General features: G+C 39.6%; 1 protein-coding gene across 8 annotated transcripts in view; it reads left to right on the forward strand.

The window, feature by feature from the left end:
• The window catches only part of FAT3 (FAT atypical cadherin 3), a 452,006-nt gene that overhangs the window by 363,233 nt on the left and 62,579 nt on the right, over positions 1–26,194 (forward strand). For all 8 annotated transcript variants that reach the window (XM_052669203.1, XM_052669235.1, XM_052669218.1 and 5 more), the window contains 6 exons: positions 1,180–1,455; positions 2,828–3,038; positions 6,007–10,080; positions 18,396–18,592; positions 19,501–19,654; positions 20,497–20,730. In XM_052669203.1, the coding sequence (XP_052525163.1) occupies positions 1,180–1,455; positions 2,828–3,038; positions 6,007–10,080; positions 18,396–18,592; positions 19,501–19,654; positions 20,497–20,730 (5,146 nt within the window). The remainder of the gene's footprint in view (positions 1–1,179; positions 1,456–2,827; positions 3,039–6,006; positions 10,081–18,395; positions 18,593–19,500; positions 19,655–20,496; positions 20,731–26,194) is intronic.

Consider the following 26,194-nt stretch of genomic DNA (forward strand, 5'->3'; position numbering starts at 1 on the left):
CTGTCTTTTAAACAGTTCCCAGGCTAGTTCATTATGACTGCTTACAATTGCTCGTGTTCCTTCTGGTAATGCATTCTGCAAACTCTTCGAAGATCAGAGAAATCTAAAGTTTCATTTCTCTCTGAGGCCAACATCTGTTTCTGCAATATTGTAGTAAAAGCATAACTGTATTTTTATTCTGTTAAGAATATATGGCTTTATGAGGTTTGATCAAGTGAAGTAATAAAGTACTTTCTTAAAAAAGGGCCAGGTACTTCCCAGAGCAACAGAGAAAATATTATGAGGGATGAGTCAAGTCCTCTAGTCTTAGGGAACAGTCCTGGGCACAGCCTTTCCCACGCAGTTTGTTATTCTGCCTGACCTCTCCCTCTCCACATTTCTTGAAGGCTTGGTACCCAAATTTCAAACACAGACTTGATGCAAATGGTGTAGCTTTCATTCACATTTTTAGCAGCGGTCCCACCATCCATAAACTGCAAGAAAAGGAAGGCAAGTCAATGTTCAAGGAAAAATTTGTCAGCTATAAAGCCAGACATCACTGGCAAAAGACAAGCAAAGCTATACAAGTAGTCCTTTTTGGCACCAGTGCCTGGAGGTTACCTGTCTGGCTGGTGTGTACTGATCCAGCTGGGGAGGGCTGGCACTGTCCTCATAGCCTGAGATGTGGCACAACTTGCATGTTTTGACATTGCTTGTAGGTCGCAACACAAGATACAGAGCAGAAAACAATAGATTTACACTCTTAGGATTTGTAATCTTGATCATATCAAGGAAGGATTTAAGTAACTTGATAAGGATTCTTTCATAGTCTTACTAACAGTGAGGGGAAAAGGGGAAAAGGAAATTCCTTAATAGCTGCAGAATGCAGTAACCAGCAGAACTGTAAGGACAACAGAACCAGTGCCGTTTATCATTGCAGAAATATTTGCCAGTCTATAGATACTGAAAGTTTCTATACTTCTTTGTTAAAGTAGGTTCAGTAATTAGAACATCTTGCCTCCAAAGTCCTTACAGTTTCTTTAGATCTGAGCTATTTAATATTAAATTATGTTTCCTAGTCTCACTATACAACAACATAAAGTCAGCTATCTAAAGTCAATTACATTTCTTCAGGTGCCTGGTCAGGAGTCTGACTAGACTTCAGTAACTTCAAATGTTTTTTTCTTTCATTAACTGTAGGTCTTTATCAAAGTGTTGGATAACAACGATAATGGTCCGGAATTTTCTCAGCCAAGTTATGATGTCACCATCTCAGAGGACATCCTCCCCGACACTGAAATTCTGCAGATAGAGGCTATAGACAGAGATGAAAAACATAAACTGAGCTACACTATTCACAGCAGCATTGATGCAATCAGCATGAGAAAATTCAGAATTGATCCCAGTGCTGGGGTGCTCTATACTGCGGAGAGATTAGACCATGAAGCTCAAGATAAGCACATCCTTAATGTCATGGTAAGAATGCAATATTCACTTGGCTCAGGACGCAACCACTGCTGTTGCAGTGCAAACATGCCTTGGTCTTTGCTTGAGTAAAGTACTTTCATTGCAGTATGTAGCCATTAATTTCATATTGCCTGCCCTGTTGTGTATTTATTTTACCTTTTTTATTTGGACTTCTGTGAAACTTACTGTGAATTCATTGCACCTCATACAAAATGATTTACCATCTCAGAGGAGAGCAAGCAGGAAATTATTTAATCTCTTGGCATCTGGTCTTCTCACGCCAGGTAATTTTCAGTGTTTCTGGAGTGAGGCGAAACTTATTTGAGAAGTTACTCGCAGGGAGATAACTGTGTTGTTTTCTTCTATGAGTCTATGATTTCTTTTGCCATACACAGTGCTACAGCGCCTCTGGATACAGACCTCATTTATAGTTTGCTTACAGACTTATTTTAGTAGATAATCAGTGATATACAAAGTAGTTTTCAACTTCTCTTTCCAAGTGTTTGAATATACAGAAAAAAACTACCATTTTTTGCTTAGTGTGCATAGATTACAGAATTTAATTCTCTCTGTTTCAAGTGACTGTTGTATATTATGAAGTGGGAGTTAATAACAAAATATCTGCCTTCCTTTAAACATTGCAGATTGATATTTATTTAAGTACTTAGGAGCCCTGCAGAACAGTTCTGTAAAGGAGCAGTTCACAACGTGTGAGGCACTGGGCCAACTTTGTGGGTAGCCCAGGAATCAGGAGTTGCTGAGGTTTTAATATCAGGTTGAGAGAGGGACTTTTCTCTCAATGATACTTCTGTTGGGAGTACTTGGCACTTCTTAAATTTATTTCTACTCTGATTACTGTAGATATCATCTTCAAAAAGGTATGTATTTATTTAAAATATATTAAATTATTAATTATATAAATAATTATTTAAATATATTATATATGTAAAAGTCCACTGGAAAATCCACATGTCAGACTGATAGCTGGACAATTCTACACACTGTAGCTCTTTGAAAGAAGGAACAATGTGCAAGGTTTCTTTGTCTGAAACAAGGAGTGTTAGGGTAAGGGCATGACCGCATAGCATGTATTACAAAAAAAGAAACCTAGAACTAAATTTAAGATGTCATCCAAAAACGTATCACAATGATTACTTAACATGAATTTTTTACAACTGAAAAGAAAAATCTCTGAGCTTCTTGAATTTTAATATTTACTGTCTCTGTGCAATGTGTGATTGTGTTTTAGACTGCAAGTTCCTTCGGACTAGTGTAATTACATTGCTTTGTATTAAATAGACCTCAAAGCACTCAGATAACTAATATTAGTGAAGTTTTAATGGATGGATACCAGGATGTACATTACATACTTTTTCTGTAGGTCCGAGATCAAGAATTCCCTTATAGAAGAAACCTGGCCAGAGTCATCATAAATGTGGAAGACTCCAATGACCACAGCCCTTACTTCACCAGCCCACTGTATGAAGCCTCAGTATATGAATCAGCAGCTGTGGGATCAGCAGTTTTACAGGTCACAGCTTTAGACAAAGACAAAGGAGAAAATGCAGAGCTTGTCTACACTATTGAAGCAGGTTAGAACAGAGCGTCGGCACAGAACCTCATTGACATTCACTCCATGATCCTTTTACCTTTAAATCACTCATTCAAAGCCATCACAGAAAAGTTATTGAAAGCTACTGGCTTGAGTGTAGTCCACAGTAGATCCTCCACAAAAAAGTGACACAACGGCTTGTATAATCCGCCATCTTTTCCAGTATTTGGATAAGAGGAGCATTGGGACTATAAATGGCCAGCAAAGCCACAGTAATTTAGTGACATGATGGCTCTTGAATGTATGTCTATAAAAACCTATAAAAAATCTATAAAAAAGAGAGACCACAGTGATATCAGAATGAAATTACTTTCATTGTTATTATCTATATACTTATATTTACCATATAAACTGAAACAGCAAAATCATATTTGCTGGTGCTTGCATATTTGCAAGGCAATGGGGAATTTGCATTATGTCTGCTACTCATGCGAGCAAATGTAACTTTCTCTGGTTTACATGTATCTGAAGTTAGGCATTATCTCTAAGTTAAATAATTAGCATATATGCAAGTGAGCTGCCTGGGAGAAAAAGACGAGAACATGGAAATTGTAACCTTTGGGGTTTTTAATGTTGCATTTCCATTTTATGCTTTTTGGTAATACAAATCTTCCCATTATGATGCTAACAAAACTTGACTACGTTGCCCTGAGCAGAGGTTTCATATGCTGCAGGTTGTCCCCATTTTAACCAGGCGTCATGCCTTTCCCATCATTGACACTGATCCACCAGAATCATTGTTTATCCTGATCTTATTGCAAAAGCTTTTCACTAACTAGGATGGCTTGAGTCAATTAGGAACAGGTCAAAAGACAAGTACTAAAGTAAGAATATTTACGGCATCTCGTGCTAATATAACTTTACATGGTTTGAGCTCAAACCTTAAATTTAGCTGATATAACCCTAAGCTTACAGAAGAACCAAGGAGTCTTAGTTTCTTCAATGCAATCACCTTTAGGTGCCAACATAACATAAAAAGCCATAAAAAGCTAGAACTGTGGCTGTATTACGCTGGATAGAGAATACGTAATGCAGACAAAAATACAAAGATCAGAAGGGATGCTTTCACTATCAGATGGTTCTTTTTCAGTCTGCGTTTTTTTTTCTCTTTGCTAGAAGCTCTCCACTACAACCTGTTTCTATTTCAGCACGATCTTTCTCTGCAGTGTCAGACTTCAAACTTCCATTTGCTATACGCCATGCCCTCCCACAGATTCATTATCTATCCATAGATGTTCAAATCCCACATGCATCAAAATTCAGCCTTTTGCTGCTGTGTGATCCATAAAATCTGTGCAGTTAAAGATACTGATTTGAACTGCAGCATTCAAATTGTATACAGCCCCTTCATTCCAGTGAATTACTTGTATCACTTATGTGTAAAGAGAACAACTGGTAAAGAAAGTAATTTCTGTGAAATTTCAAAACTAATTCCTAAGGGAGAAGAACCAGCTCTGGCCTTACATAAGGCAATTAGTGTCTACAAATCTTTTGTATTTGCTAGTCTGATAAAATAACAACAGCCGCTTTTGTAGCAATGAGACAACCTGCAAATGAGACAAATACTGTGATCTTTATGAGAATTTGTATCTCTGGCAGAATCTCAGCTCCTCAGTGAATAGCACAATTTTTATTTTATCTAGCAAAGTAAACTACAGATCTGAAAGGATGGATATAAATAGAAAGCTACTACTGGCATTGATCTACGTGCAGCAGTGTGTAGCTTAAGTTAGCCTCCAAGTACCAAAATTTACAACAGATAGTGAATCACATCTTTAAAATAATACACATTAAATGTCTTCATTTAGGATTCTGTGTATTTGGTATTTCAACTACAATCCTGCACAGCACCTGTAGCAATCACCACTGAAACAAATCTGTATTTATCACCAGTTACCTGAAACATGATCCTATCCACCTCATGGATTGCAAGCAATTCTCCACATTAAAGTATAAATTATCACAACAGCAGGGATATGTTATAATGATTGGAATCACTGTAGCTCAGTACAAACTCAGTTTGCTTTTAGAATCAAATTCAGAAAAAGAATCTGAATGCCTATCCAAGCCATCTGCACACACAGCATCCTATCCTTTAAGCAGGCACTCAAGGAGCCAACAAAATACCAGTTGTTTAATAAAAGCAGTCTGTAATTGCAGGTAGGGATCATAGCAATAGTTTTGCCTTGCTAAAGAAGAGGCAGGCAGTATGGCTATGTAAAAAGTGGAAAAAAGGCCCTTGAGAAGGTCCCTTTCCAAACTCACTCTTTTCACCTTTATGCAGTCAGTGGTGTCTGTGCTTGTGTGTTATAACAGACATTTCATGACATTTTCTGCTAAGTCTCATTCATCTAGATTCATCCTCCTCAGGGATCATACAATAAACCTTTGTGCCACTGGATACTTTAATCTCTTTTCTTTGCTATTTGTTCAATTTTATTTTTCTAAATGCCACTTTAACCTTTCTATATGCAGTTCTTTGAATCTTGAACTACTGTAATCTTCTCCACGGTTGCTTAATATCCCTTTCAATTAAGAGACTGAGTTGTTACCCATTTGTCATGTAATTGGCTTGCTAGCCTCTGATCTAATTTCATTGCCTTAGGTGTACATGTAGTTGACTAACTCCCGTAATTTAGACATGCTTTTTCCTTGTTTGGTGGGAGTAGTGTACATTCACCAGGTACTGCAATGCTAAAACTCAGCATCAAAATAATAAATACCAGCACCCAACTTTTTGAATATTTGAGTACCTGTAATGTTACTGAAGGGGCCTGATTTTGAGAACGGAAGACTGGAATGTCCTTTGGAATTATTTTACACTGGTGGTGTGTTGTTTTTTTTTTACAAGACAACTGTCTTTGATAAATTGCCACTAATTGCTCCATAATAATCATTTGAATGTATTGTATTTCATTTCTAACTTGCTTGCAATGTTTATGTTTTAGGAAATACAGGAAACACATTCAAGATTGAACCAGTTTTAGGGATCATTACATTACTGAAGGAGCCAGACCTGACTACAATGGGACAGTTTGTTCTGTCGGTTAAAGTGGCTGATCAGGGTTCTCCACCCCTGTCTGCAACAGCAATTGTACGGATATCGGTGACAATGGCAGATAACTCCCACCCTAAGTTTACCCTAAAAGAATACCAAGCTGAGGTTAATGAAAATGTGGATATTGGTACTTCTGTCATCTCTCTTTCTGCAATCAGTCAGTCCACATTAGTTTATGAGATTAAAGATGGGAATGTGGATGGAATCTTCGCTATAAACCCATATTCTGGAGTCATCACCAGTCAAAAGGCCCTTGATTATGAACGTGCTTCCTTCTATCAACTCATTGTACAGGCAACGAATATGGCAGGGATGGCATCAAATGCCACAGTGAACATTCAGATTGTTGATGAAAATGATAACCCTCCAGTTTTTCTCTTCTCTCAGTACTCAGGCAGCATAAGTGAAGCTGCTCCCATAAACAGCATTGTCCGGAGTGCAAATAACAGTCCCCTTGTGATTCGTGCCACTGATGCTGACAGTAACCAGAATGCCTTGCTTGTCTACCAGATTGTTGAATCTACTGCAAAGAAGTATTTCACGGTAGATTCTAGCACGGGTGCAATCAGAACAATTGCAAATTTAGATCATGAAACAATAGCCCACTTCCACTTCCATGTTCATGTTAGAGATAGTGGAAATCCCCAGCTTACAGCAGAGAGTCCTGTCGAAGTTACCATTGAGGTAACTGATGTCAATGACAACTCACCAGTCTTCAGTCAAGCAGTGTTTGAGACTGTCTTGCTTCTGCCCACATATGTTGGTGTTGAGGTTCTCAAAGTCAAGGCTACAGACCCAGATTCAGAGATCCCTCCTGAACTCACATATAGTCTAATTGAAGGCAATATGGATCATTTTTTGATTGACTCAAACACAGGCGTACTCACCATTAGGAACAGTAGTCTCTCCAAAGACCATTATATGCTAATAGTAAGAGTATCTGACGGGAAATTTTACAGCACTGCTATGGTGACAGTAATGGTAAAAGAAGCCATGGATAGCGGGCTACATTTCACACAGAGCTTTTATTCTACTTCTATCTCAGAAAACACCACCAACATCACAAAGATCGCTGTGGTAAATGCTGTTGGTAACCGTCTTAATGAGCCCTTGAAGTACAGCATATTGAACCCAGGCAACAAATTTAAAATCAAATCCACCTCAGGAGTCATTCAGACAACTGGTATATCCTTTGATCGAGAGGAGCAAGAGCTGTATGAATTGGTGGTGGAAGCAAGCCGTGAACTGGACCACCTTCGTGTTGCTCGAGTGGTAGTGAGGGTTTACATTGAGGATATAAATGACAATGCACCGGTGTTTGTAGGGCTTCCGTACTACGCTGCTGTGCAAGTTGATGCTGAGCCTGGTACCCTGATATATCGAGTGACGGCTATTGATAAAGATAAGGACGAAAATGGTGACGTGTCGTATCTTCTGAAGGAAGACTATGGACATTTTGAAATAGATAGGGGAACTGGTAGCGTCACTCTAAAAGAAGCTTTCAATTCTGACTTATCTAATATAGAGTATTTGGTTGTAATTCTTGCAAAAGATGGTGGCAACCCATCACTGTCTGCTTCAGTAGAGCTCCCCATTACTATTGTTAACAAAGCTATGCCTGTGTTTGACAAGCCCTTCTACACAGCCTCTGTGAATGAAGACGTAGAAATCCACACACCAATTTTAAGCATAAATGCAACCAGTCCAGAAGGCCAGGGTATCATTTATATCATTGTTGAAGGAGATCCTTATAACCAGTTTAATATTGACTTTGATACTGGGGTTCTAAGTGTCATCAGCCCATTGGACTATGAAATAAATTCTCTTTTCAAGCTGATGGTGCGAGCCAGCGATGCCCTCACTGGTGCTCGAGCTGAAGTCACTGTGGACTTGGTCATTAATGACGTCAACGATAATCCTCCAGTTTTTGATCAGTCAGCTTACAATGCTACTCTGTCTGAAGCATCTTTGATTGGGACTCCTGTATTGCAGGTTGTTGCTACTGATGCTGACTCTGACAATAACAAAATTGTGCAATATCAGATAGTCCAAGACACCTTTAACAGCACGGATTATTTCCATATAGACAGCACAAGTGGCCTAATTCTCACAGCACGTATGTTGGATCATGAACTCATACAGCAGTGCAGCTTGAAAGTCAGGGCAACTGATAATGGATTCCCACCACTTAGCAGTGAGGTTCTTGTTAGTATTTCAATAACAGATATGAATGATAACCCTCCTGTTTTTAACCAGCTGATATACGAATCGTATGTGAGTGAGCTTGCACCTCGGGGTCATTTTGTGACTTGTGTCCAAGCCTCTGATGCTGACAGCTCCGATTTTGACAGACTGGAGTACAGTATTCTATCAGGAAATGATCGGACCAGTTTCATTATGGATAGCAAGAGTGGTGTAATCACCCTTTCCAATCATCGGAAGCAGAGGATGGAGCCTATGTACAGCCTAAATGTCTCTGTCTCAGATGGGTTGTTCACCAGCACAGCTCAGGTGCATATTCAGATCCTTGGTGCCAACCTCTACAGCCCTGTGTTTTCACAGAGTGTTTATGTTGCAGAGGTCAGAGAAAATGCAGCTCCTGGAACTAAAGTGCTCCATGTGAAGGCCACAGATGGAGATTCAGGTGTATATGGCCAGATAAGCTACTCCATAATAAACGACTTTGCCAAGGACCGATTTTTGATTGATAGCAACGGGCAGATAATGACAACCGAACGCTTAGACCGGGAGAACTTGCTGGAAAGTGATATCGGGATATTTCTGAGAGCACTTGATGGAGGTGGCAGGACGACGTTTTGCACTGTGAGAGTGATAGTAGTGGATGAGAATGACAATGCTCCCCAGTTTATGACAGTTGAATACCGAGCAAGTGTCAAAGCGGATGTTGGGAAGGGCTACTTGGTGACCCAAGTGCAAGCAGTAGATCCAGATGATGGAGCCAATTCTAGAATTACCTATTCTCTGTATAGTGAGGCCTCAGTTTCAGTAGCTGATCTGCTTGAAATAGATCCAGACAATGGATGGATGGTCACCAAGGGTAGCTTTAACCAACTGAAAAACACAGTTCTGTCATTCTTTGTCAAAGCAGTTGATGGTGGCATTCCTGTGAAGCATTCTCTCATCCCTGTCTACATCCATGTTTTACCTCCAGAAACTATTTTGCCGTCCTTTTCCCAACCTCAGTATTCCTTCACCTTAGCAGAAGACACCCTCATAGGCAGCACCATTGACATTGTGCATATTGTGCCTAATCAGGGGGCTTTGTATAGCACAGTTAATGGAGAGCTGACAGAAAACAATAAAGATGGTATATTCGTCATTGAACAAGATACAGGGCTAATAAAACTGGATAAGAGACTTGACCATGAGACAAATTCTGCTTTTCACTTCAAAGTGGCAGCCACCATTCAGTTAGACAAAGTAGACATTGTCCTGACTGTGGATGTGGAGGTTAAAGTGTTGGATGTAAATGATAACAAGCCTGTGTTTGAAACAGCTAGCTATGATGCCATAATAATGGAAGGGATGCCTATAGGAACAAAACTTATGCAAGTTAAAGCAGTTGATGTAGACTCAAGTGCAAATGGGCAGGTCACATATACACTTGCAGTGGAATCGGAGCTGGAAAAGATCACAGAAGCTTTCACCATTGATAGCAACAGTGGCTGGATCAGCACACTGAAGGATCTGGACCATGAGAAAGATCCCACTTTCACTTTTGCAGTGGTGGCCTCAGATCTGGGGGAAGCATTATCCCTGTCATCAACCACTTTGGTCTCAGTTGCTGTGACGGACATAAATGATAACGCACCTGTCTTTGAGCATGAGGTGTACAGAGGGTCTGTGAAGGAGAGTGACCCCCCCGGGGAGGTGGTGGCTGTCCTTAGCACGTGGGATGAAGACACATCTGATGTCAACCGGCAGGTCAGCTACCATATTACAGGTAAGAAACAACAAGCATGCTTTCTTCCCACAAGCAGCTGTATTGAAGAACTGTGTGTTTGTCCATTGCCGGAGAAAGATTAGAAGGGTTTCAGCTAAATTATCAAGGTAAATCTGACAATTACATCTCCCTTCAACCTCTGTATCCTTAATTTGTATGGACTTTTGCAGCAACTAGTAAAGGGGAAAGGGAAAACAGCAAAAGGGAATGTGTGTTTGCATCTGTGTGTTTCTGTGTTTGTTTGGATGATTCTAATTTCCAAGAATAATTCTTCATGATTTGCTGCAGTGCAGTCAACCCATCATAATTGCTGCACCAGCTTGTAAGTTACAAGGTTTCAGACAAAGAGAAGAACTTTTAATTCTTAAAGAGAAAATATTTGCACTTTCAAACATCTACATGTTTTTAAATAGCATTTTTATTTTTGAGATAGGAAAATGCTACAGGAATAATTTTGAAATTATTTTGCTTATTTAAAAAAAAATGCAGTGCACGTTGGAGCAAGCAGGGAATACCATTTCTTATCAGCACAGATTTCTGTCTAGGGAAATGGTAATCCACTCTGAAATACTGGTTAGCTGCTACACATTGTTATATACAGCATGAGGCAATTTCAATTACATTACTAACATATTTTTCAAAATGTTCTTTCCTATTGTGCTGTATTTTATTATCTTTCTTTTCTCCTAGATTCAGGCTGGATTTTATGTGAGCATATTATGAGTGATGAGGTGCTACGGTTATTTTTTCTGCCTGCAGCTTGCATTGTCCAATAGATTTTTTTAGGGAAGCACTTTGTCATTCCCCCTAAACTTCACCGTCCAAGAGCTATTTCTAATTACACAGTAATAACCATATTATTGGCCAGATTCACATTTAGTACACCTCATAGGACTGGTATCACACAAGACATATAGATAGAAGGCAGTGGGCAAAAATTACAAGGATGACAACTCACGGGATAACAGTTTGTATATTTTTCTCTGGAGGACAAGACTTGTGCTTCTTTGTTGGTTACCAAACTGGAAGTGACAGTGGGATGCTTTGTAGAGACAGGTGGCATCTTCCAGTTAGCTGTAGAGAGCCTGTTACACATCTCAAGTAGTCTCCTCAATGCAGCCAGAAATCCATTCTGTCTACTTATATAAGAGCCTGAATTCAGTTTTAAGTTTCCTAAGGGCTGCTGTGTTTGTGGTGTGGTGTGTGGTAGGATATTAGAAGGAGAAGCAAAGAGCAGACTTGTACGTTAAGCACAGGATCTGGAGGCTCTAAGCAAGGTGCGTTAGCTGGCAGTATCTTGGTTTCCACATAACTAAAACTAAATAAGCAATGCTTCATTCTAGTCATTTTGTAATATTTTAAGGAATTTTGAGATGTCAAGATAGAAAGTGCTATAGGAAATGCAAATCCTTCATATTTGTAACAAAAATATTTTACTATATGCTGACAATTAGCTGAAGGTACTGTTTTCTCTTTGTTCTAAAGATTTTTAGTCACCTCTTCTAATTAATTGTGCTTTTAGTTATGTATTAATCTGTTTTCTTCAGATTCCTATGCAGAAATTGGACTTTTGAATAGTAACAGTAACATATGATTTACGGTTTTATATCCTTCTGTACCTTAATTTGTACCACACTTCAAAATACCAGATATTTTGGGTTTTTGTTGCTTCTGAAAACATTTGATGTCAAAGCCTCAAACTTTCTACAGTGCCCATTGCACAATTTTTAAGGCATATGAACTCAGAATCTCCTCGGTCTGAATATATCCTTTGAATTCAGAAGATGCACTTAGAGAAATTAGAGTTTTTCTTAATTAAAATATTAAAACATACTTAAGTGTAGTTTAATTAATGAGTCTATTCACACTTCACTCCAAGTGAACCTTGGGAACTGCACTTGAATTTTTCATGGAGTCAGATTAACTGTGTGATTATTCAAATGCTGTCCTTTTGGAGGCATTTGGGGGTCTCGTAATTTCCATGAATACAATAAACAAACTGAGGTAAAAGAGGACACTGACAAAAAGGGGAAAGAAGACAAATTATGAGAATGACATTTGGATCCATCAAAACCAGCTTTGTGCAAATGCATCGCTTGGAAAGTAACACACAGAAAAGAGATGGAAAGGAAAGATCTAGGGGATGAAAGGAAGTGACATTCCGGGTCAGATGTGATTATTAATAAGCACTTTGTGCTTTTTTTTTTAAGAAACACAAACCCTTACTGTGTCTTTCTGATCAGCTTTGAAAAGGAGAAGATACATTCTGGTGGATGTAACTATTCTGTTTTGAACTCCTTCTTTGTGGGATTGATTTCCACAATTACTAGCAGGAAGTTGCCATTTTCAAACCAAGTTTCATCAGCATTTGATGGTGGAAAAAAATTCTGTAGTTACCATTTGTTATTTGAGGCTCAGTAGTTAAGTGGAGATTTCACAGAGAAAAAGTGTAATAAAAATCTTAAAATCAACAGAAAGCCTAGGTGATACAAGTGTGTTTAGGGAGCATACTGTTTTTCTTTTGAAGGCCCATTTGAACTCACCGCCTGTGTAACTTGAGGCAGTTTGACAAGCACAAGGGCTGTGCCAATGTTTAGGTAGGATATTGAGCCATCCTAAAGCCAGCTTCATATTACTGAGACTGAAATGTGGTTGGATAATAGGACAAATTTCTTCTCAGAAAGAGTGGTGAGGCACTGGCACAGGCTGCCCAGGGGGTGGTGGAGCCACTGTCCCTGCAGGTGTTCAAGGGAAGGGCAGACGTCACAGTGAGTGACGTGGGCTGAAGGTTGGACTAATTGATCTTTGTGGTCTTTTCAACTTTAATGATTCCATGATTCTGTGATTCTAAACTAGGAAGAGCCACGAGAAGAATGCGAGTTCCTCTCACCCTGTAAAGTGTTTCCCGTTCCCCAGTGCTTTTAATTAGGTGCCATCAGACATGTAAATTGAAGAAGAGACAAGCGTTTGGATTTGGTTGAACTAAAGAGAAAGAATTTAGTGCGTTTGTTACTTCTGGGGGGAGAAAGTTCTAGTGTTATGAGCAGTAATTACCTTGCTGGGTCAATTGCCCACTGTGAGCAAACAGACTTGTTTGTTTGTTTGTTTGTTTGTTAATTTTATATTTGAAATCCTGGTGTTCTGGAGAGCTGTGTGCTTAAACCTTTGTGGAAGACTTGTACTGCAGACTTGTACTGCAGACTGAGGGACAACTTCACAGTAACAAAGATGTGAGGACTGAGTTTGTCATTTTGACAGCAACATCTTAAAGTTAAAACTATTGATTTTCTGTTGCACAAACGCCTGGAGTTCTAATTAGGATTTGAAAGTATCTAAACAGATGCATGAACGTAAGAGAGAATCTAAATAAATAAGTTAGTAAATATTCAGTTCTCCCTCCCAGATCAGGATATTGCTGTGAAAACTGACGCTATTGACTTCTAGTGTTCTGTTCCCTTTTGGCTGTTATAATTCCCTCTGTGTGTGCTTTAGTAATGATGTGTGTCAGGATCTGTTTGTTTTGGATCACTGTGTCTCTGCATATCATTTGTATCTGGCTGTTTTCTTTCTTTTCCCAAACTTGAGCTTGATTTGGCTTTGTACTATTTGCTGAGTAGGAAGGGAGAGAGAGTATTATTTAAACTTCATGTAACAAAAGATGAAAGATAAGGCTGATTCTTCTAGCCTCAAAGCCATTCTGGAAAGTTACTGGAGTGTTTTTTGTAGCTAGCACTTCACTGTTGTGACATTCAAAGCAGAACATAAGAAAACTGCCAACAGATTTTAAAGAACCCATTAATACATGCAGTCAGGAGGCTCCCCTTTAGAAAAGCTACATTATTCAGAGCGAAAAACTAATTAATTAGAACACCCCTAGGATACTGAATCTGCTTACATATATTAGTGAAAAAGTTAATTAATCACTGCAGAATGAGATCTGCATCAAGACATATGTACTCTCACAGAAGTACTGGGAAATGGTTCCCTGAGCCACAGTGTGGATTTTTTTGCCTTTCCTGTTTTTAGAATATTGCCTTGGCATTATTTCAGTCTTTCCAGCTTGTTAATTCCGTTACCTGTATAGTACAACTTTGTCTCCTATCAAGAAACTATATAGCCACTCCTGAGAACTGAAAAATGAAGGAAGCAGTAGTGAAAAAGCATGCAGATAAACTGTTTTGCATGTGTACTGCGTGTTGCACAGTTCATTCCAAGCAGTAGTCTTCCAGTAAAGTAAACAGGGAAAGAAAGGGATCTCGGGGACCATTTTTTAATACATATTGCCAAAATTCCTATGTGTGGTTCTAAAAGTATTCCATTAACAACAAAGCAACAGTGATTTTAAAATTGCTTTGAGCTATTGTAAATGCCAGCCACAAAAGCCACAAGCTGATTTTAATTAGATTTTACCTTTCCTCCTTACTTAGCCATGGGATAGCCGTACCTGGAGTGTAGTGCTTCACAGTAGCTCTGGACAGTTAATCATTTCGTTTTACAAAGGAAATAATATGCAGGAAAGCAGTGATTGATATCATGAAGCTAAATAGGAGTGCTTAAGACCATTTTTATTAATGGTATACAACATAAAACTCACTGTGACAAGATTACAGCCTTTTCTAAAGGAGAGTTACGCTTTTTTGTGCTGATGCTGAACTGAAAAGAGAGAATTTAATGTTAATCAGCAGGGGTCTGCTTTCTTAGACAGTCACATTAAGACACAAGCCACTGGGTAGATTCTCATTGCCTTGGGTTGTATTCAGCTCTGGCCATCAGTGCACATCAACATGGTATGCAACCCTTTTTAGGAGAAATTGGTTTGTACCAAACAACGGGTTAAATAAGGTCTATCCAAGTTCTCTGATGATTATTCCAAACTGTCATAGAAATTAGTGGGAAAATTGAAATGTGCTCGGCTTTGTGACCTAAAAAGGTGATTTTCTATCAGCAGAAAATATCCGTGTTATCCATGGTTGATAAATTGGTTTTGTGCTCTATATGACTTCAGGGCTTTTTATAATTATAATGTGTATCTGACTAATTTTCTGGAAATCTTATTCATTACAACGTTGTTTTTTTGCACAATTGCAGTTGGCACAAATGGTGATGCTTAACAGGGAAGATTTGCTCAGCCTGTCTCAACAGCTTTCATATCAAACAGAAACCAGTCTATCTTGTCATTGGTAGCTAATGAAAAAGGCACAGATTACAGCCTGTGACCTCTTTTCTGCTTTTTGATGTACAAAGAAGACAAGAAACGTGCATTACACTTTCTTGCTCCATTTTAAGCTCAGTTTTAAGTTCAGATCTCTTATTTTTTGCTAAGATCCCAGGGAACTGACAGAACTGTGACACCAGAAGCAGCAGCAGTGACAGCTAATCACTTGACGGCAGAGGCAGCTCAAGTAAATTCAGCCCCCCAAAAGCACTTTTTCTATGTTGAATTTGTGTGTGTGTTTTTTTTAAAATACTTGCCCACTCAAACATTGAACATAAGCACTAGAGAGGTTTAAAAATCTCATCTTGCCATTAAATTTGGACAAATCCGCTGACACATGTCAGGACTCTGAATAACTTGTGAGCAAAACCAAACATGGCATGTTTGACATTCTTGATCCTGCCACAAGAAAGAATAAGCATCATGTCCTTAATATTTCTATACCACTTTTATACGTGAGAAACATGGAAAACAGTTATGAAATAGCATTTTTGTACAGAAAAACAGGCTTAATATTGAGGGGAAGTAGTACTGGGTTAGCTGAAGTTAAAGTTAGCCAATCGAGACACATGATAATTTTTTATCATATAATCATCATCGAATCATTTGAGTTGGATGGAACCCCTAAAGGCCATCCCGGCCAACCGCTTTGCAATGAACAGGGACACCTACAGCTTCATCAGGTTCTCAGAGCCCCATCCAGCCAGACCTTGAGTGTCTCCATGGAGGGGCATCCACCACGTCTCTGGTCAACCTATGCCATTGCCTCAGCACTCTTAGTGTAAAAAACATTTTCCTTATATCCAATCTAAATCTCTCCTATTTTAGTTGGAAACCATTTCCCCTTGTCCTGTCACAGTGCATCCTCCTAAAGAGTCTGTCTCTTTCTTACAGGCAATTCCTCTAATGAATGAGTTTGCTATAATTATTTTGTGCTCTGTCCTAATTGTTAAATGTGCAGGTCTGCTTTTACAGATATGTTGCAAGCTACATTGTGTTATAAATTACATTACAGACTTAGGTTAGATTCTGTTTACTGAGGACTGGGTACTTGACTTAAAAGATCGCCTGTCCTCTCTGACAGGGGGGGTGAGAACAAGCTCGCAGAGCGGTGATTCGTAGAATCATAGAGTGGTTTGGGTTGTAAGGGGCCTTGAAGATCGTCTAGTTCCAGTCCCAGTGCTGTAAGCAGGGACACCTCCCTCTAGACCAGGTTGCTCACAGCCCCATCCAGCCTGGCCTTGAATGCCTCTGGGGTGGGTCATCCTCAGCTTCTTCCAACGTGTTCCAGTGTCTCACCACTCTCATGGTAAAGAATTTTTTTCCCAATATCTAGTCTACATCTGCCCTCTTCCAGTTTAAAACCATTTCTCCTCATTCTCTCACTACCTGCTCTTATAAAATGTCCCTCACCAGCTCTCCTGTAGGCCCCATTCAGGTACTGGAAGGGGTACTTCTCTCACTAACCAGTGAAAGGTCCCCCCAGACCAGCCTTCTCCAGGCTGAAGAGCCCCAGCTCTCTTAGCCTGTTCTCATAGGAGAAGTGCTCCAGCCCTCTGATCATCTTTGTGGCCCTCCTCTCTACCCTCTCCAGCAGCTCCATGCTATTCATATGTTGGGGCCCCAGAACTGGACACAGTAGTCCAGAGCAGAGGGGCAGAATCACCTCTCTTGATTTGCTGGTCAGGCTGTTCTTGATGCAACCCAGGATACAGTTGGCCTTCTTGGCTGCAAGCACGCATTGCCAGCTCACGTTGAATCTTTCATCAATCAACACTCCCAAATCCTTCTCCTCAGGGCTGCTCTCAAGCCATTCTCCACCCAACCTGTATCCGTACTTGAGATTGCCCCAGCCCAGTGTCAGGACCTTGTATTTGGCCTTGAACTTCATGAGGTTGGAATGGGCCCACCTCTCAAGCCTGTCCAGGTCCCTCTGGAGAGCATCCCTTCCCTCTAGTGTATCAACTGCACAACTCAGCTTGGTGTCTTCTGCAAACTTGCTGAGGGAGCACTTCATGCCACTGTCTGTGTCACCTACAGAGATGTTAAATAGCACTGGTCCCAACACCAATCCCTGTGGAGCTCCGGTTTCTACTTGGACATTGAGCCATTGATTGCGATTCTCTGAGTGCAACCATCCAGCCAAAATTGACAGTGGTTTTTATTTCACAGAGCAGGCAGAGGACTGTCCCATTTCAAATAAACATGGAAATAACTCACAAACATTAACAAAGAATTGTGCCTGCTTTTATTCCTCATGTCTTTCTGTGTGTGAGATGTCCATCCTTCCTTCCTGAGGATGATGAGGGCACAATAGTTCCTTCTTCCAGCCTGTTGTTGTCCCCATGGAATTTAATGACATGGAAGAGCAACCCTGGAAGGCTCAGTGTCAGTGGTACAGCACGATAAAAAGCTGTTCTGCTTCGATTCCTGCAGTCCTTGCTGGCTCTCTGTGCTTTCACCCTCTGATACATTTGATGTAATTGTAGTGCTTATCTTCCGACTGCTCCTCAAATGACCTCTTGTTAGAACTATTTTAATACTAATGTGTCTTCCTGTGTCATGTAAACTTTTTTTAAAACTAGAATTTTAATGAGCAGAAGAATTGGCACAGCTGTATGATAAAGCTTTCATTAGAGGATTCCTTAATAGAACCTACTTCCAGTCCTTGATTGCATAATCAACAGCTAATGAAATTGTCTTGGTAACAAGAGCCGTGGTGTATTACATCCTCTCCCGAGACTAAGTGGAAAGACAATTGTACCAGCCTGAGAGGACTATTGATTGTTCACAGTTTGAATTTGATTGCCCTTAAGGGGAACTAAACAAGAGATCATCTTCAGCTCTGCTAAATGGATTTTGTTTCCGTGGAAAGTTATTGGTTCACTTTCATACAAGGCATTCAGGGGGCAATAAACACAGAGAGCATAATCTCATTACAGACTTCTCGAGTCTGCAAGTTGAAATGCACCTATCACTGTGAAACAAATGACAACTGCAAATTCCACATCCTCTAAGATGAATCTGTGTTTGTGTTTGAATCAAATGGGAGCTCTGAAGGGATGTCCTTGCCTGTTGCATGTTTCTTGTCTTATTGCAGGGGGGAATCCCAAAGGGAAGTTTGCTCTAGGACTGGTTCAGAATGAGTGGAAGGTTTACGTAAAAAGGCCACTAGATCGGGAAGAACAAGATGTTTATTATCTGAACATCACTGCCACAGATGGCCTCTTTGTAACCCAAGCTGCAGTGGAAGTGACTGTCACTGACGTTAATGATAACAGCCCGGTTTGTGAACAGGTGAGTTAGCAAAACCCACTGCAATTGACTATTGTGCTGAAGTGATGGATTCCCAGTGGATGCCACTGTTGGATTTGCAGGTGTCCATTTTCAGCCTGAAGGTCTTATGTGAAGGATCTAGAGCATCCTAGAGAGAAGCAGGATGAAAGAGTCTGATGAAGCCAAGGTGAAAGGACAATGGCCTCGCAAAGGCAGTGGAATCTAAGCTAACTCCAGCCTTTCTGATCATACCAAGTGGCTAGCAGCCAGACCTAGCAGAAGAGATAGAAGAATGTAACTTACCTTCACATTGTCAGTCGTGCAGGCAGTGTGGCCTGACCACTGCTTTCACAGCATCATCTCTCTCTTATTCTGTGGAAAGATAATGTGAGGACTAATATTAATGCAATTGAAAGGTGTGCGCAAAAGAAAAGACACTATGAAAACTCTATTTCCTTAATGGTACTGCTCACAAAATCTTATTTATACGTTTCTGTATGTAATTATCATCATTACATTATCATCAGTGGACCATTGTCATTGCAAGCACCACTCAGAAGAATTAGTCTCTATCTCTCTCAGTATTGCCGGATGATGTGATAAAAACAGCTGTCTTCATTAGCACACTTAACAAAGTTTCCATTTCACAGGTGTCAATGAAAGAAATGTAAGATGGAAAATGTGACTGTATTTTATGCCTAACATTAACCCTGTTAAGAGTCATAATTTGGCAGTGTTTTTGTGACACCTCAAAACTGAACACTGATTTGAATTTCTAGGGACATGTTACAAAAAGGAAAATTGTTAAATTGTTTCCTTTACAGAAAAATGCACTAGATAGTTTTTTGGTTTTTTTTAAAAAAAAAGAAGTTTGCAAAGGCTATTAAATAATGTTATTGCATAATTTACACTTCTGTTTTTATCTCTAGGTTGCATACACAGCACTGTTTCCTGAAGACATTCCTTCAAACAAAGTCATTCTAAAAATCAGTGCTAAAGATGCTGACATTGGGTCCAACGGTGAAATTCGCTACTCTCTTTACGGTTCTGGGAACAATAAATTTTTCTTAGATCCAGAAAATGGTAAGGTGACAACTAAATATTTTAACATAATCCCCTCAACACCAGCAGCAAGGGTTTGGGCAGAATCAGGGTATGTTTGGTTATCAGTCAGTTGTTCCTGTTCTGGAAGGCATGGATGAGCACTTCTGAAGCAGAAGTGCTGCATTGCTAGCAGAAGGAGGACTGGGTTTGTTGGCCAGCTGTATTCAGGGCCATCAATACTGACCCTTCTGTTTTCCAGCCAGGCCCAGTTAGGTCAGAGATGTGTGGGGCTCTCTTGGTGCAGAAGAGAGGAAGCTGCCAGCACAATCCTTTAGAATTTACTTCTTCCACATTGGTCTGGGCTTCTTGGTTTTTATAGCATGTGAGAAAAACATTCTTTTTATACCTAGAATTTGTGAGAGAAAGATATCAGAAATTCAGAGGTGGTTGGAGGTTAAAATCTGTGGAAAAGAGAGGGCATTATTGGCTTTATTTTGAACGGTAGCATTAGGAAACTTTGCAGCTCAGTATGGCTACTGTCATCAGTAGATTTAGGGTGCTTCCCTTTATCATGACGTCTTTTAATCTTGAGAGTAATGAAAACAGACTTGTAAAACCATACCATATTACTCTGTATGCCTTCAAAAGCTACTATGAGGGCTTGTCTTCCCTGCGCCCACAATGCCAGACTATTTAGTTGAGTGGAGAGGAGGCAGAAGTGAGTCAGCTGGAAGTTTTTAATCCGTTGATTGGAATAAGCAAGGCTATTTCTTCCTCTTTTAAATTCCAGTGAAATATGTGTATTCGGGATATGTCCACTGGCAGAAATTAGTGACGGTGCTACAGCTGTAATGGTGACTGCTGCTTTTAATCAATTTTAGGTGAGCTGAAATCCTTGGCCCCACTGGACCGAGAGAAAATCCCTGTGTACAACTTGATTGCTCGAGCTACAGATGGTGGTGGCAGGTTTTGCCAGTCAGAAATCCATCTTATTTTAGAAGATGTTAATGATAATCCACCAGTGTTTTCATCTGATCACTACACCGCTTGTGTCTATGAGAATACAGCCACTAAAGCTTTGCTAACAAGAGTCCAAGCTACTGATCCCGATGTTGGTAAGTGAATAAAAAGTGAAAAAGAACTAATGTTCAAGAAAACTCTAGGCTATTAAAACTTCAATACTGATGGATTTTTCGATAGCTGCCTTTCTTTGTTCTTTCCTCCTTTTGTTTTTTCATCCACCCCATTTTTTTGTCTTATGTTTCTTAACTTGCAAATACTGATGGCTAAGCTTGGCGTGATAGTGTTGCAAACAGGAAAAGCAGTGCACCAGCACTCATACTACATAAGAGGTATGTAGTCTTATACTCTTCTGATCAGTGGGGAAAAATTGCAGCTTTCTTTCTCCACTGGCCTCACCTCCTTTCTTGAGCTCTGGTTTTGAACCCTTATGTCTTTACTTATGCAACTACTATAGTTACATGCCATAGGGACCTATATGTGCTTAATCACAGCTTTGCTAGAGTTTTATATTGCTATAACTCCCATTTGTTCCAGGTGGTTACTTCAGTATAAAACTATTGTTGCACATTGTGAATGTACATTGTAAATGTTCTGGCTGTTGAACCATAGATTAACACTGAAATTTAGGCCCAATTATAAATATTTGAAGAGTTTATTTTGTGTAGCACGGTGGTTAAACTTGCTAAACATCATATTTTATTTTAAGCTCATTCACTTCACCTGGAATAAATAGATCCCACAGTTTATCTTTTTCTTCTTACGGTTTTGGAGGTGCTTTGTAAAAACTTCACATAAAAAACAGGCCCTGCATTGAGTGATAAAAATTTAAGTTTAAATATTGCATTTTAAGTATAGTTCATGCTGGAACTCTCTGTTACTAATGTTAGTAGTGTAAATATACAGCAATCAGTAAAGGAGCAGCAAGCATTCATTAAAGTATCTATGAAGAGCTGCATTATACGCTTAGTTGAAAAATCACAATTAAAATTTATGACACCATCCTGCAGTGAAGAGCCAATTACTGGTAGTAAACTACTGAACAGTCTGAACACCAAGTGTTGTTGTTTTCCACTGTTGTCTTAATTACCATTTTTCTCATAGGTGAGATGACTTTCAAGGAGCAGGGAGACACAGGGGATTAAAATTGAAAGTTGTCAATAGAAGTTCTTGTTAGCACCAACTTTACATAATAAGATGGTTAGCTAGGAAAAAAACAGGAGCTAATTGCTACATCTCCTTTCTGAAACAAGTTAAAGGGAGGGCTGTATGTGATAAATGAGAAGGGGGTATGGAGTTTAATGATTAGACCTGAAATCAAACAAGATCGTATGAAAGTGACCATAATCTCTGAAATAGGACTTTATATTAATTACTGTTCTATTAGTCCATACTAAAATTTAAATCTAATACTAAAATCACTGATTTCCTGCTGCTACATAATGAATAAATTCAGGTAGTGTAATGTCCCTGACACAGAGAAAAAATTTATTATTGATATTCTTGATGAGCTATGAAATTCTTATAGAGTTTTATGCAGAGTTTTCCTGAGAATGAATGAAGCCTAGAATCATCATAGTAATCAATTTTTGGCATTAAGAACATTTGTTTTATAATAGGTCTTAAAATTTTCCCATTCTTCTGCATTGGGATTTGAAGAACTAGGTACTGTAAGGGTAGGAATATCGGCAAGGAGGCTGTTGAGATAAAACTTGAGAGAAGTCACTAAAAATAATCTAATGTAAAACTGAAAATACTGTTGTCAGACACTGCTGGATAATTAAAGCAATTTGTAGATAAAGGGTGAATAGCATTGCATCCACTGTATGCCTTTTGATGTCTCTTGAAACTCCTGAACTCATAATATTCTGGGAGTCTTCAGTACAGGAACAACCTTTATATATGTATATATATTTGTAATTTGGTTACATGCTTAGGAACAACCTGTACCAGCTAGATGCACTGAAGGAGAGATATGATTTTTCTTCACAATACTCAGTAAAGGAAATGAGTTGAGCTATTAAGCATTTAACTCAGAGGCATAGAAGTTTGTTTCACATAACTTCTCCGTGTAGCCAGGTATCTTTAATGATTGCTTGGAGGAGACAGAATATACACACATCCCTTTGCTAAAAAAAATGTTACAAACATTGTTATAAAGCAGTTCTTTCTTCCATCTTCATTCTGTTGGAAAATCTTAATATATCCAGGAGATAATTATTCCTACTAGCTCACCACCACAGGATTTGCATGTGTGCAAACTAAGAAAGGAAGGACAAATGTTAATTTTACAGTTTGTTAGAAGAATTCGCAGGGATCAGGTGGATTTTCCACCTCCCACTGTCTTCAAATCAATGTGCCAAATTACTCAATTTTGTTCATATTAGGGCACGAAAAGAATTAAACCTGTAGCCTAGTTTGCTATCTGAGCTGCAGCTTCATAGTCATTTGCAGTCTCATGCATGTTTTATGTATACATACAGTGTTGCAGCCTGATCAAAGGTGAGGATTTCACAGAATCACAGAACATCCCATGTTGGAATGGACTCACAAGGGTCATCGAGTCCAACTTCTGGTTCCACACAGCACCACTCAACATCCAAACCCAATGTCTGAGAGCACTGTCAAATGCTCCTTGAACTCCAGCAGGTTGAGGCCGAGCACACAGCCCTGGGCAGGCTGTTCCATGCCCTGTGGTGCAGACCTTTTCCCTCACCCCCAGCCGCCCTCCCCTGTCACAGCTCCATGCCGTTCCCTGTCACACAGAGCAGAGCTCAGCGCTGCCCTCCGCTCCCTGTGAGGAGCTGCAGCCACCATCAGGCCTCCCCTCAGCCTTAAGCTATGTTGCTGAAGCTTTTCTTTCTTTTGTGTGGCCATGAATGTTTCTCCGTGGGCTGTAACTAAAGCAGATCATGGTGTTTGCAGGCAGCAAAAAGGTGGCAGTGCTTTCTGGGCAAAGTTTTATGTTTGGACAACTGAGAATTCACATCAAGGACTTGGGTACAGCAACCGTGACACTTGGGGCCATGTTGTCTGTGTGAGCAACCGAAGGCCTTCAGGATGTAGAACACATATCAAGGGACTCAGCGGGTTTAAGGAAAGGAGGAGAGGCTAAGCCAAGAGCAAAAATTACCATATCTTTTTAATAGAGTAAGGAAATGCAGTTATGTGGGGTTTTTTGGTTGTTTTTGCTTTTTTTTCACAAATGGTCAGAAACAGACAGCCTTCGAAGCTGTAGTGCTTAGGATACGAGGGAGAAAATGTGTGTTGAAATCCTAATTCAGGGAGCCAGGATAAGACTCTTGAGACTCCCATAGATAAGTTTATGCAGCCAGGTTATGCAGGTCAATTGTAGCTGAGTTTGTCTGTTTTTTTTTTAAAGAGTTGTGTATAGTTAAAAACTATTTGAGCTGAGATTTAGGAGACAGATTCAGTGGTCCTCTAATTAGTGCCTTTAATGTGGAGAGTTTTAATCAATCAAGTCGCTAATCAGCCTGGCTCTGGAGAAACTAATTATTCATCTCTTCACTCAAAGACTGTGGCAGAGGGGACTCGGCCCTTCTGTGGAATCCATTTGGCCTCACTCTGTGAGACCTCTGCTTTCTAACCCTGACCTCCTCCATGAAATGCAGGGGAGCAAACTGTGGTCCATCATCTGCTCCCTGAGCTGGGGGGAATTGGGTGAGCTGGGGTAAGGAGTGTCATTTGTTTTCTCCTCAGGGTAGCAAGTTTTATCTTGGATTTGAAAGAAATCCCTGACAAAACTTTTCCCAGCAGTGTTTGATTCCAGTGAATTTTGATGTTTCAATAAAGACTAGGTTTGTCAAAAATAAAATACAATCCTTTACCATGTACATTCATAAGGCAGGTGGACAGGAAATAAGAAATGTCTTTTCTAGGGAAGAATGGTAATATAAACTCTCCTTTAAACTTCAGTCCAGTCTAAAGTGTATCTATTCCCAAGAGAGTGGTGAGGCAAGAATGTTTTATCTTCCATTTTTTCTTGTACACTCCTTGGGTCAACAAGAAAGCTGAAGAATCAATTAAAAGAATAAAAATGAAATACTTGTCAAAGTAATGACTAAGAGACACAGCAATCTGGGGTTTATCAAACAAAATGCTTGCCTGCAGAAAGTGGCATCAAAGTGCTGGTGAGCACAGCACAGGAGGAAATCGTTCCATTAGGTGATTTCACTGATTGACTGCTTCCAGCAGCATGGACATGTAATCTGTGAGTCAAAATTTCAGTGATACCAACTCTTGAAGGAATTAGGGAAACTAGCCTGTTGGTCCACACAGCCAGGCCTGGTGAAGAGTTATTGCTACCAGGTAAGTTTGCAGAGGTGCCAGAGAGGAGTACAAGGTGGCCGCAACCTGATTCATACTGAATTTTCTGTATTATGAGCAATGACAAGTAATACTTAACACTTGAAAATAATGAAGGATACATTGATTTTGACATTTGCTGGCAAAGCCACGTACAGCAAACTTCTGCTTCATGTATGGTTTGTTTATGTTAGGCAGGTCCCTTAAAATGAGTCTAGAAATTTTTGAGGCAGTCAAGATCTGAAAAAGAAAAAAATGAGGACTGAAACATACATAAGAAGAATAACACAAAAATAGTTCTGAAGAGTTGCTAAAACCCATCTGGTAGGTAGATAGTTTCAGCAGTGAAGCCAGTCTTAACTAGATGATATTTCTGGATGTTTTCTGAGTGTTTATAAAAATATGACAAGGGTGTTTCTTTTTTTTTTTTTTTTTTTCAATTTATATGAAGCTTCCTATATCTTTACTCTCATCTTTTCCTTGCTGCCTTATAAAATAGTCTGAGGTTAGTACACTAATGCAGGATATATGAGACCTGAATTATCGATTCCTCTTTCTACAGCTATTCAAAACAACACTGCAAAAGTTGGTGGTTATACAGGCTCAGGTTACAGCTGAAGCAGGGGGTACTTTCTGCCATCACTGATGCTGTTTTGAAAAAGGATTCAGGAATCAGATAAATGTGAGTGAGCATTGCTCTGTAGCCAGACGAGTGACTGGGTTCTGGGTTCCATTCCCCAGGGCTTATTCAGGGAAAAGTAATAGCCTGTAGTAATGTACCCTACTGCTCCTCCTTCATACAAGGTATCCCAACCATTAGAATTTTCTTAGAAGAATTGGAGGTCCAAACCCATGACCCCAGCTAAAGTGAAACACAACAAACACAAAGTTTTAGTTATTCTTGCATTATATAAAGCATCCAAAACTTTCAGTGTGGGCTAGCCAGTCCTGAGGATAGCTACAGGTCCAACTTTACCCAGAGAGCTGCTAAGGAGAAAACCTAGCTTTTGCTTTTTGATAAAATCAAAAACACTTTTAGAAATGTACTTTGGGCCCCTGAAAAACTGTCAAATAAAAATAATAGGTTCAGTGGAGTTAACACTTCTTTAGTAAACAAACTTGGTGTTTGGGGATTATGATAGAAACTTCAGTTTCTGCCTAAATAAGTCCTACTTCATATTCCATGTTTTGCTTAGGAGACCTAATCCTGTTAGCAGTCAGTCTGTATGGCCC

This window comes from Tympanuchus pallidicinctus, unplaced genomic scaffold (assembly GCF_026119805.1).
Source record: "Tympanuchus pallidicinctus isolate F22 unplaced genomic scaffold, pur_lepc_1.0 scaffold11, whole genome shotgun sequence".
In the NCBI taxonomy this organism is placed as follows: Eukaryota; Metazoa; Chordata; class Aves; order Galliformes; family Phasianidae; genus Tympanuchus; species Tympanuchus pallidicinctus.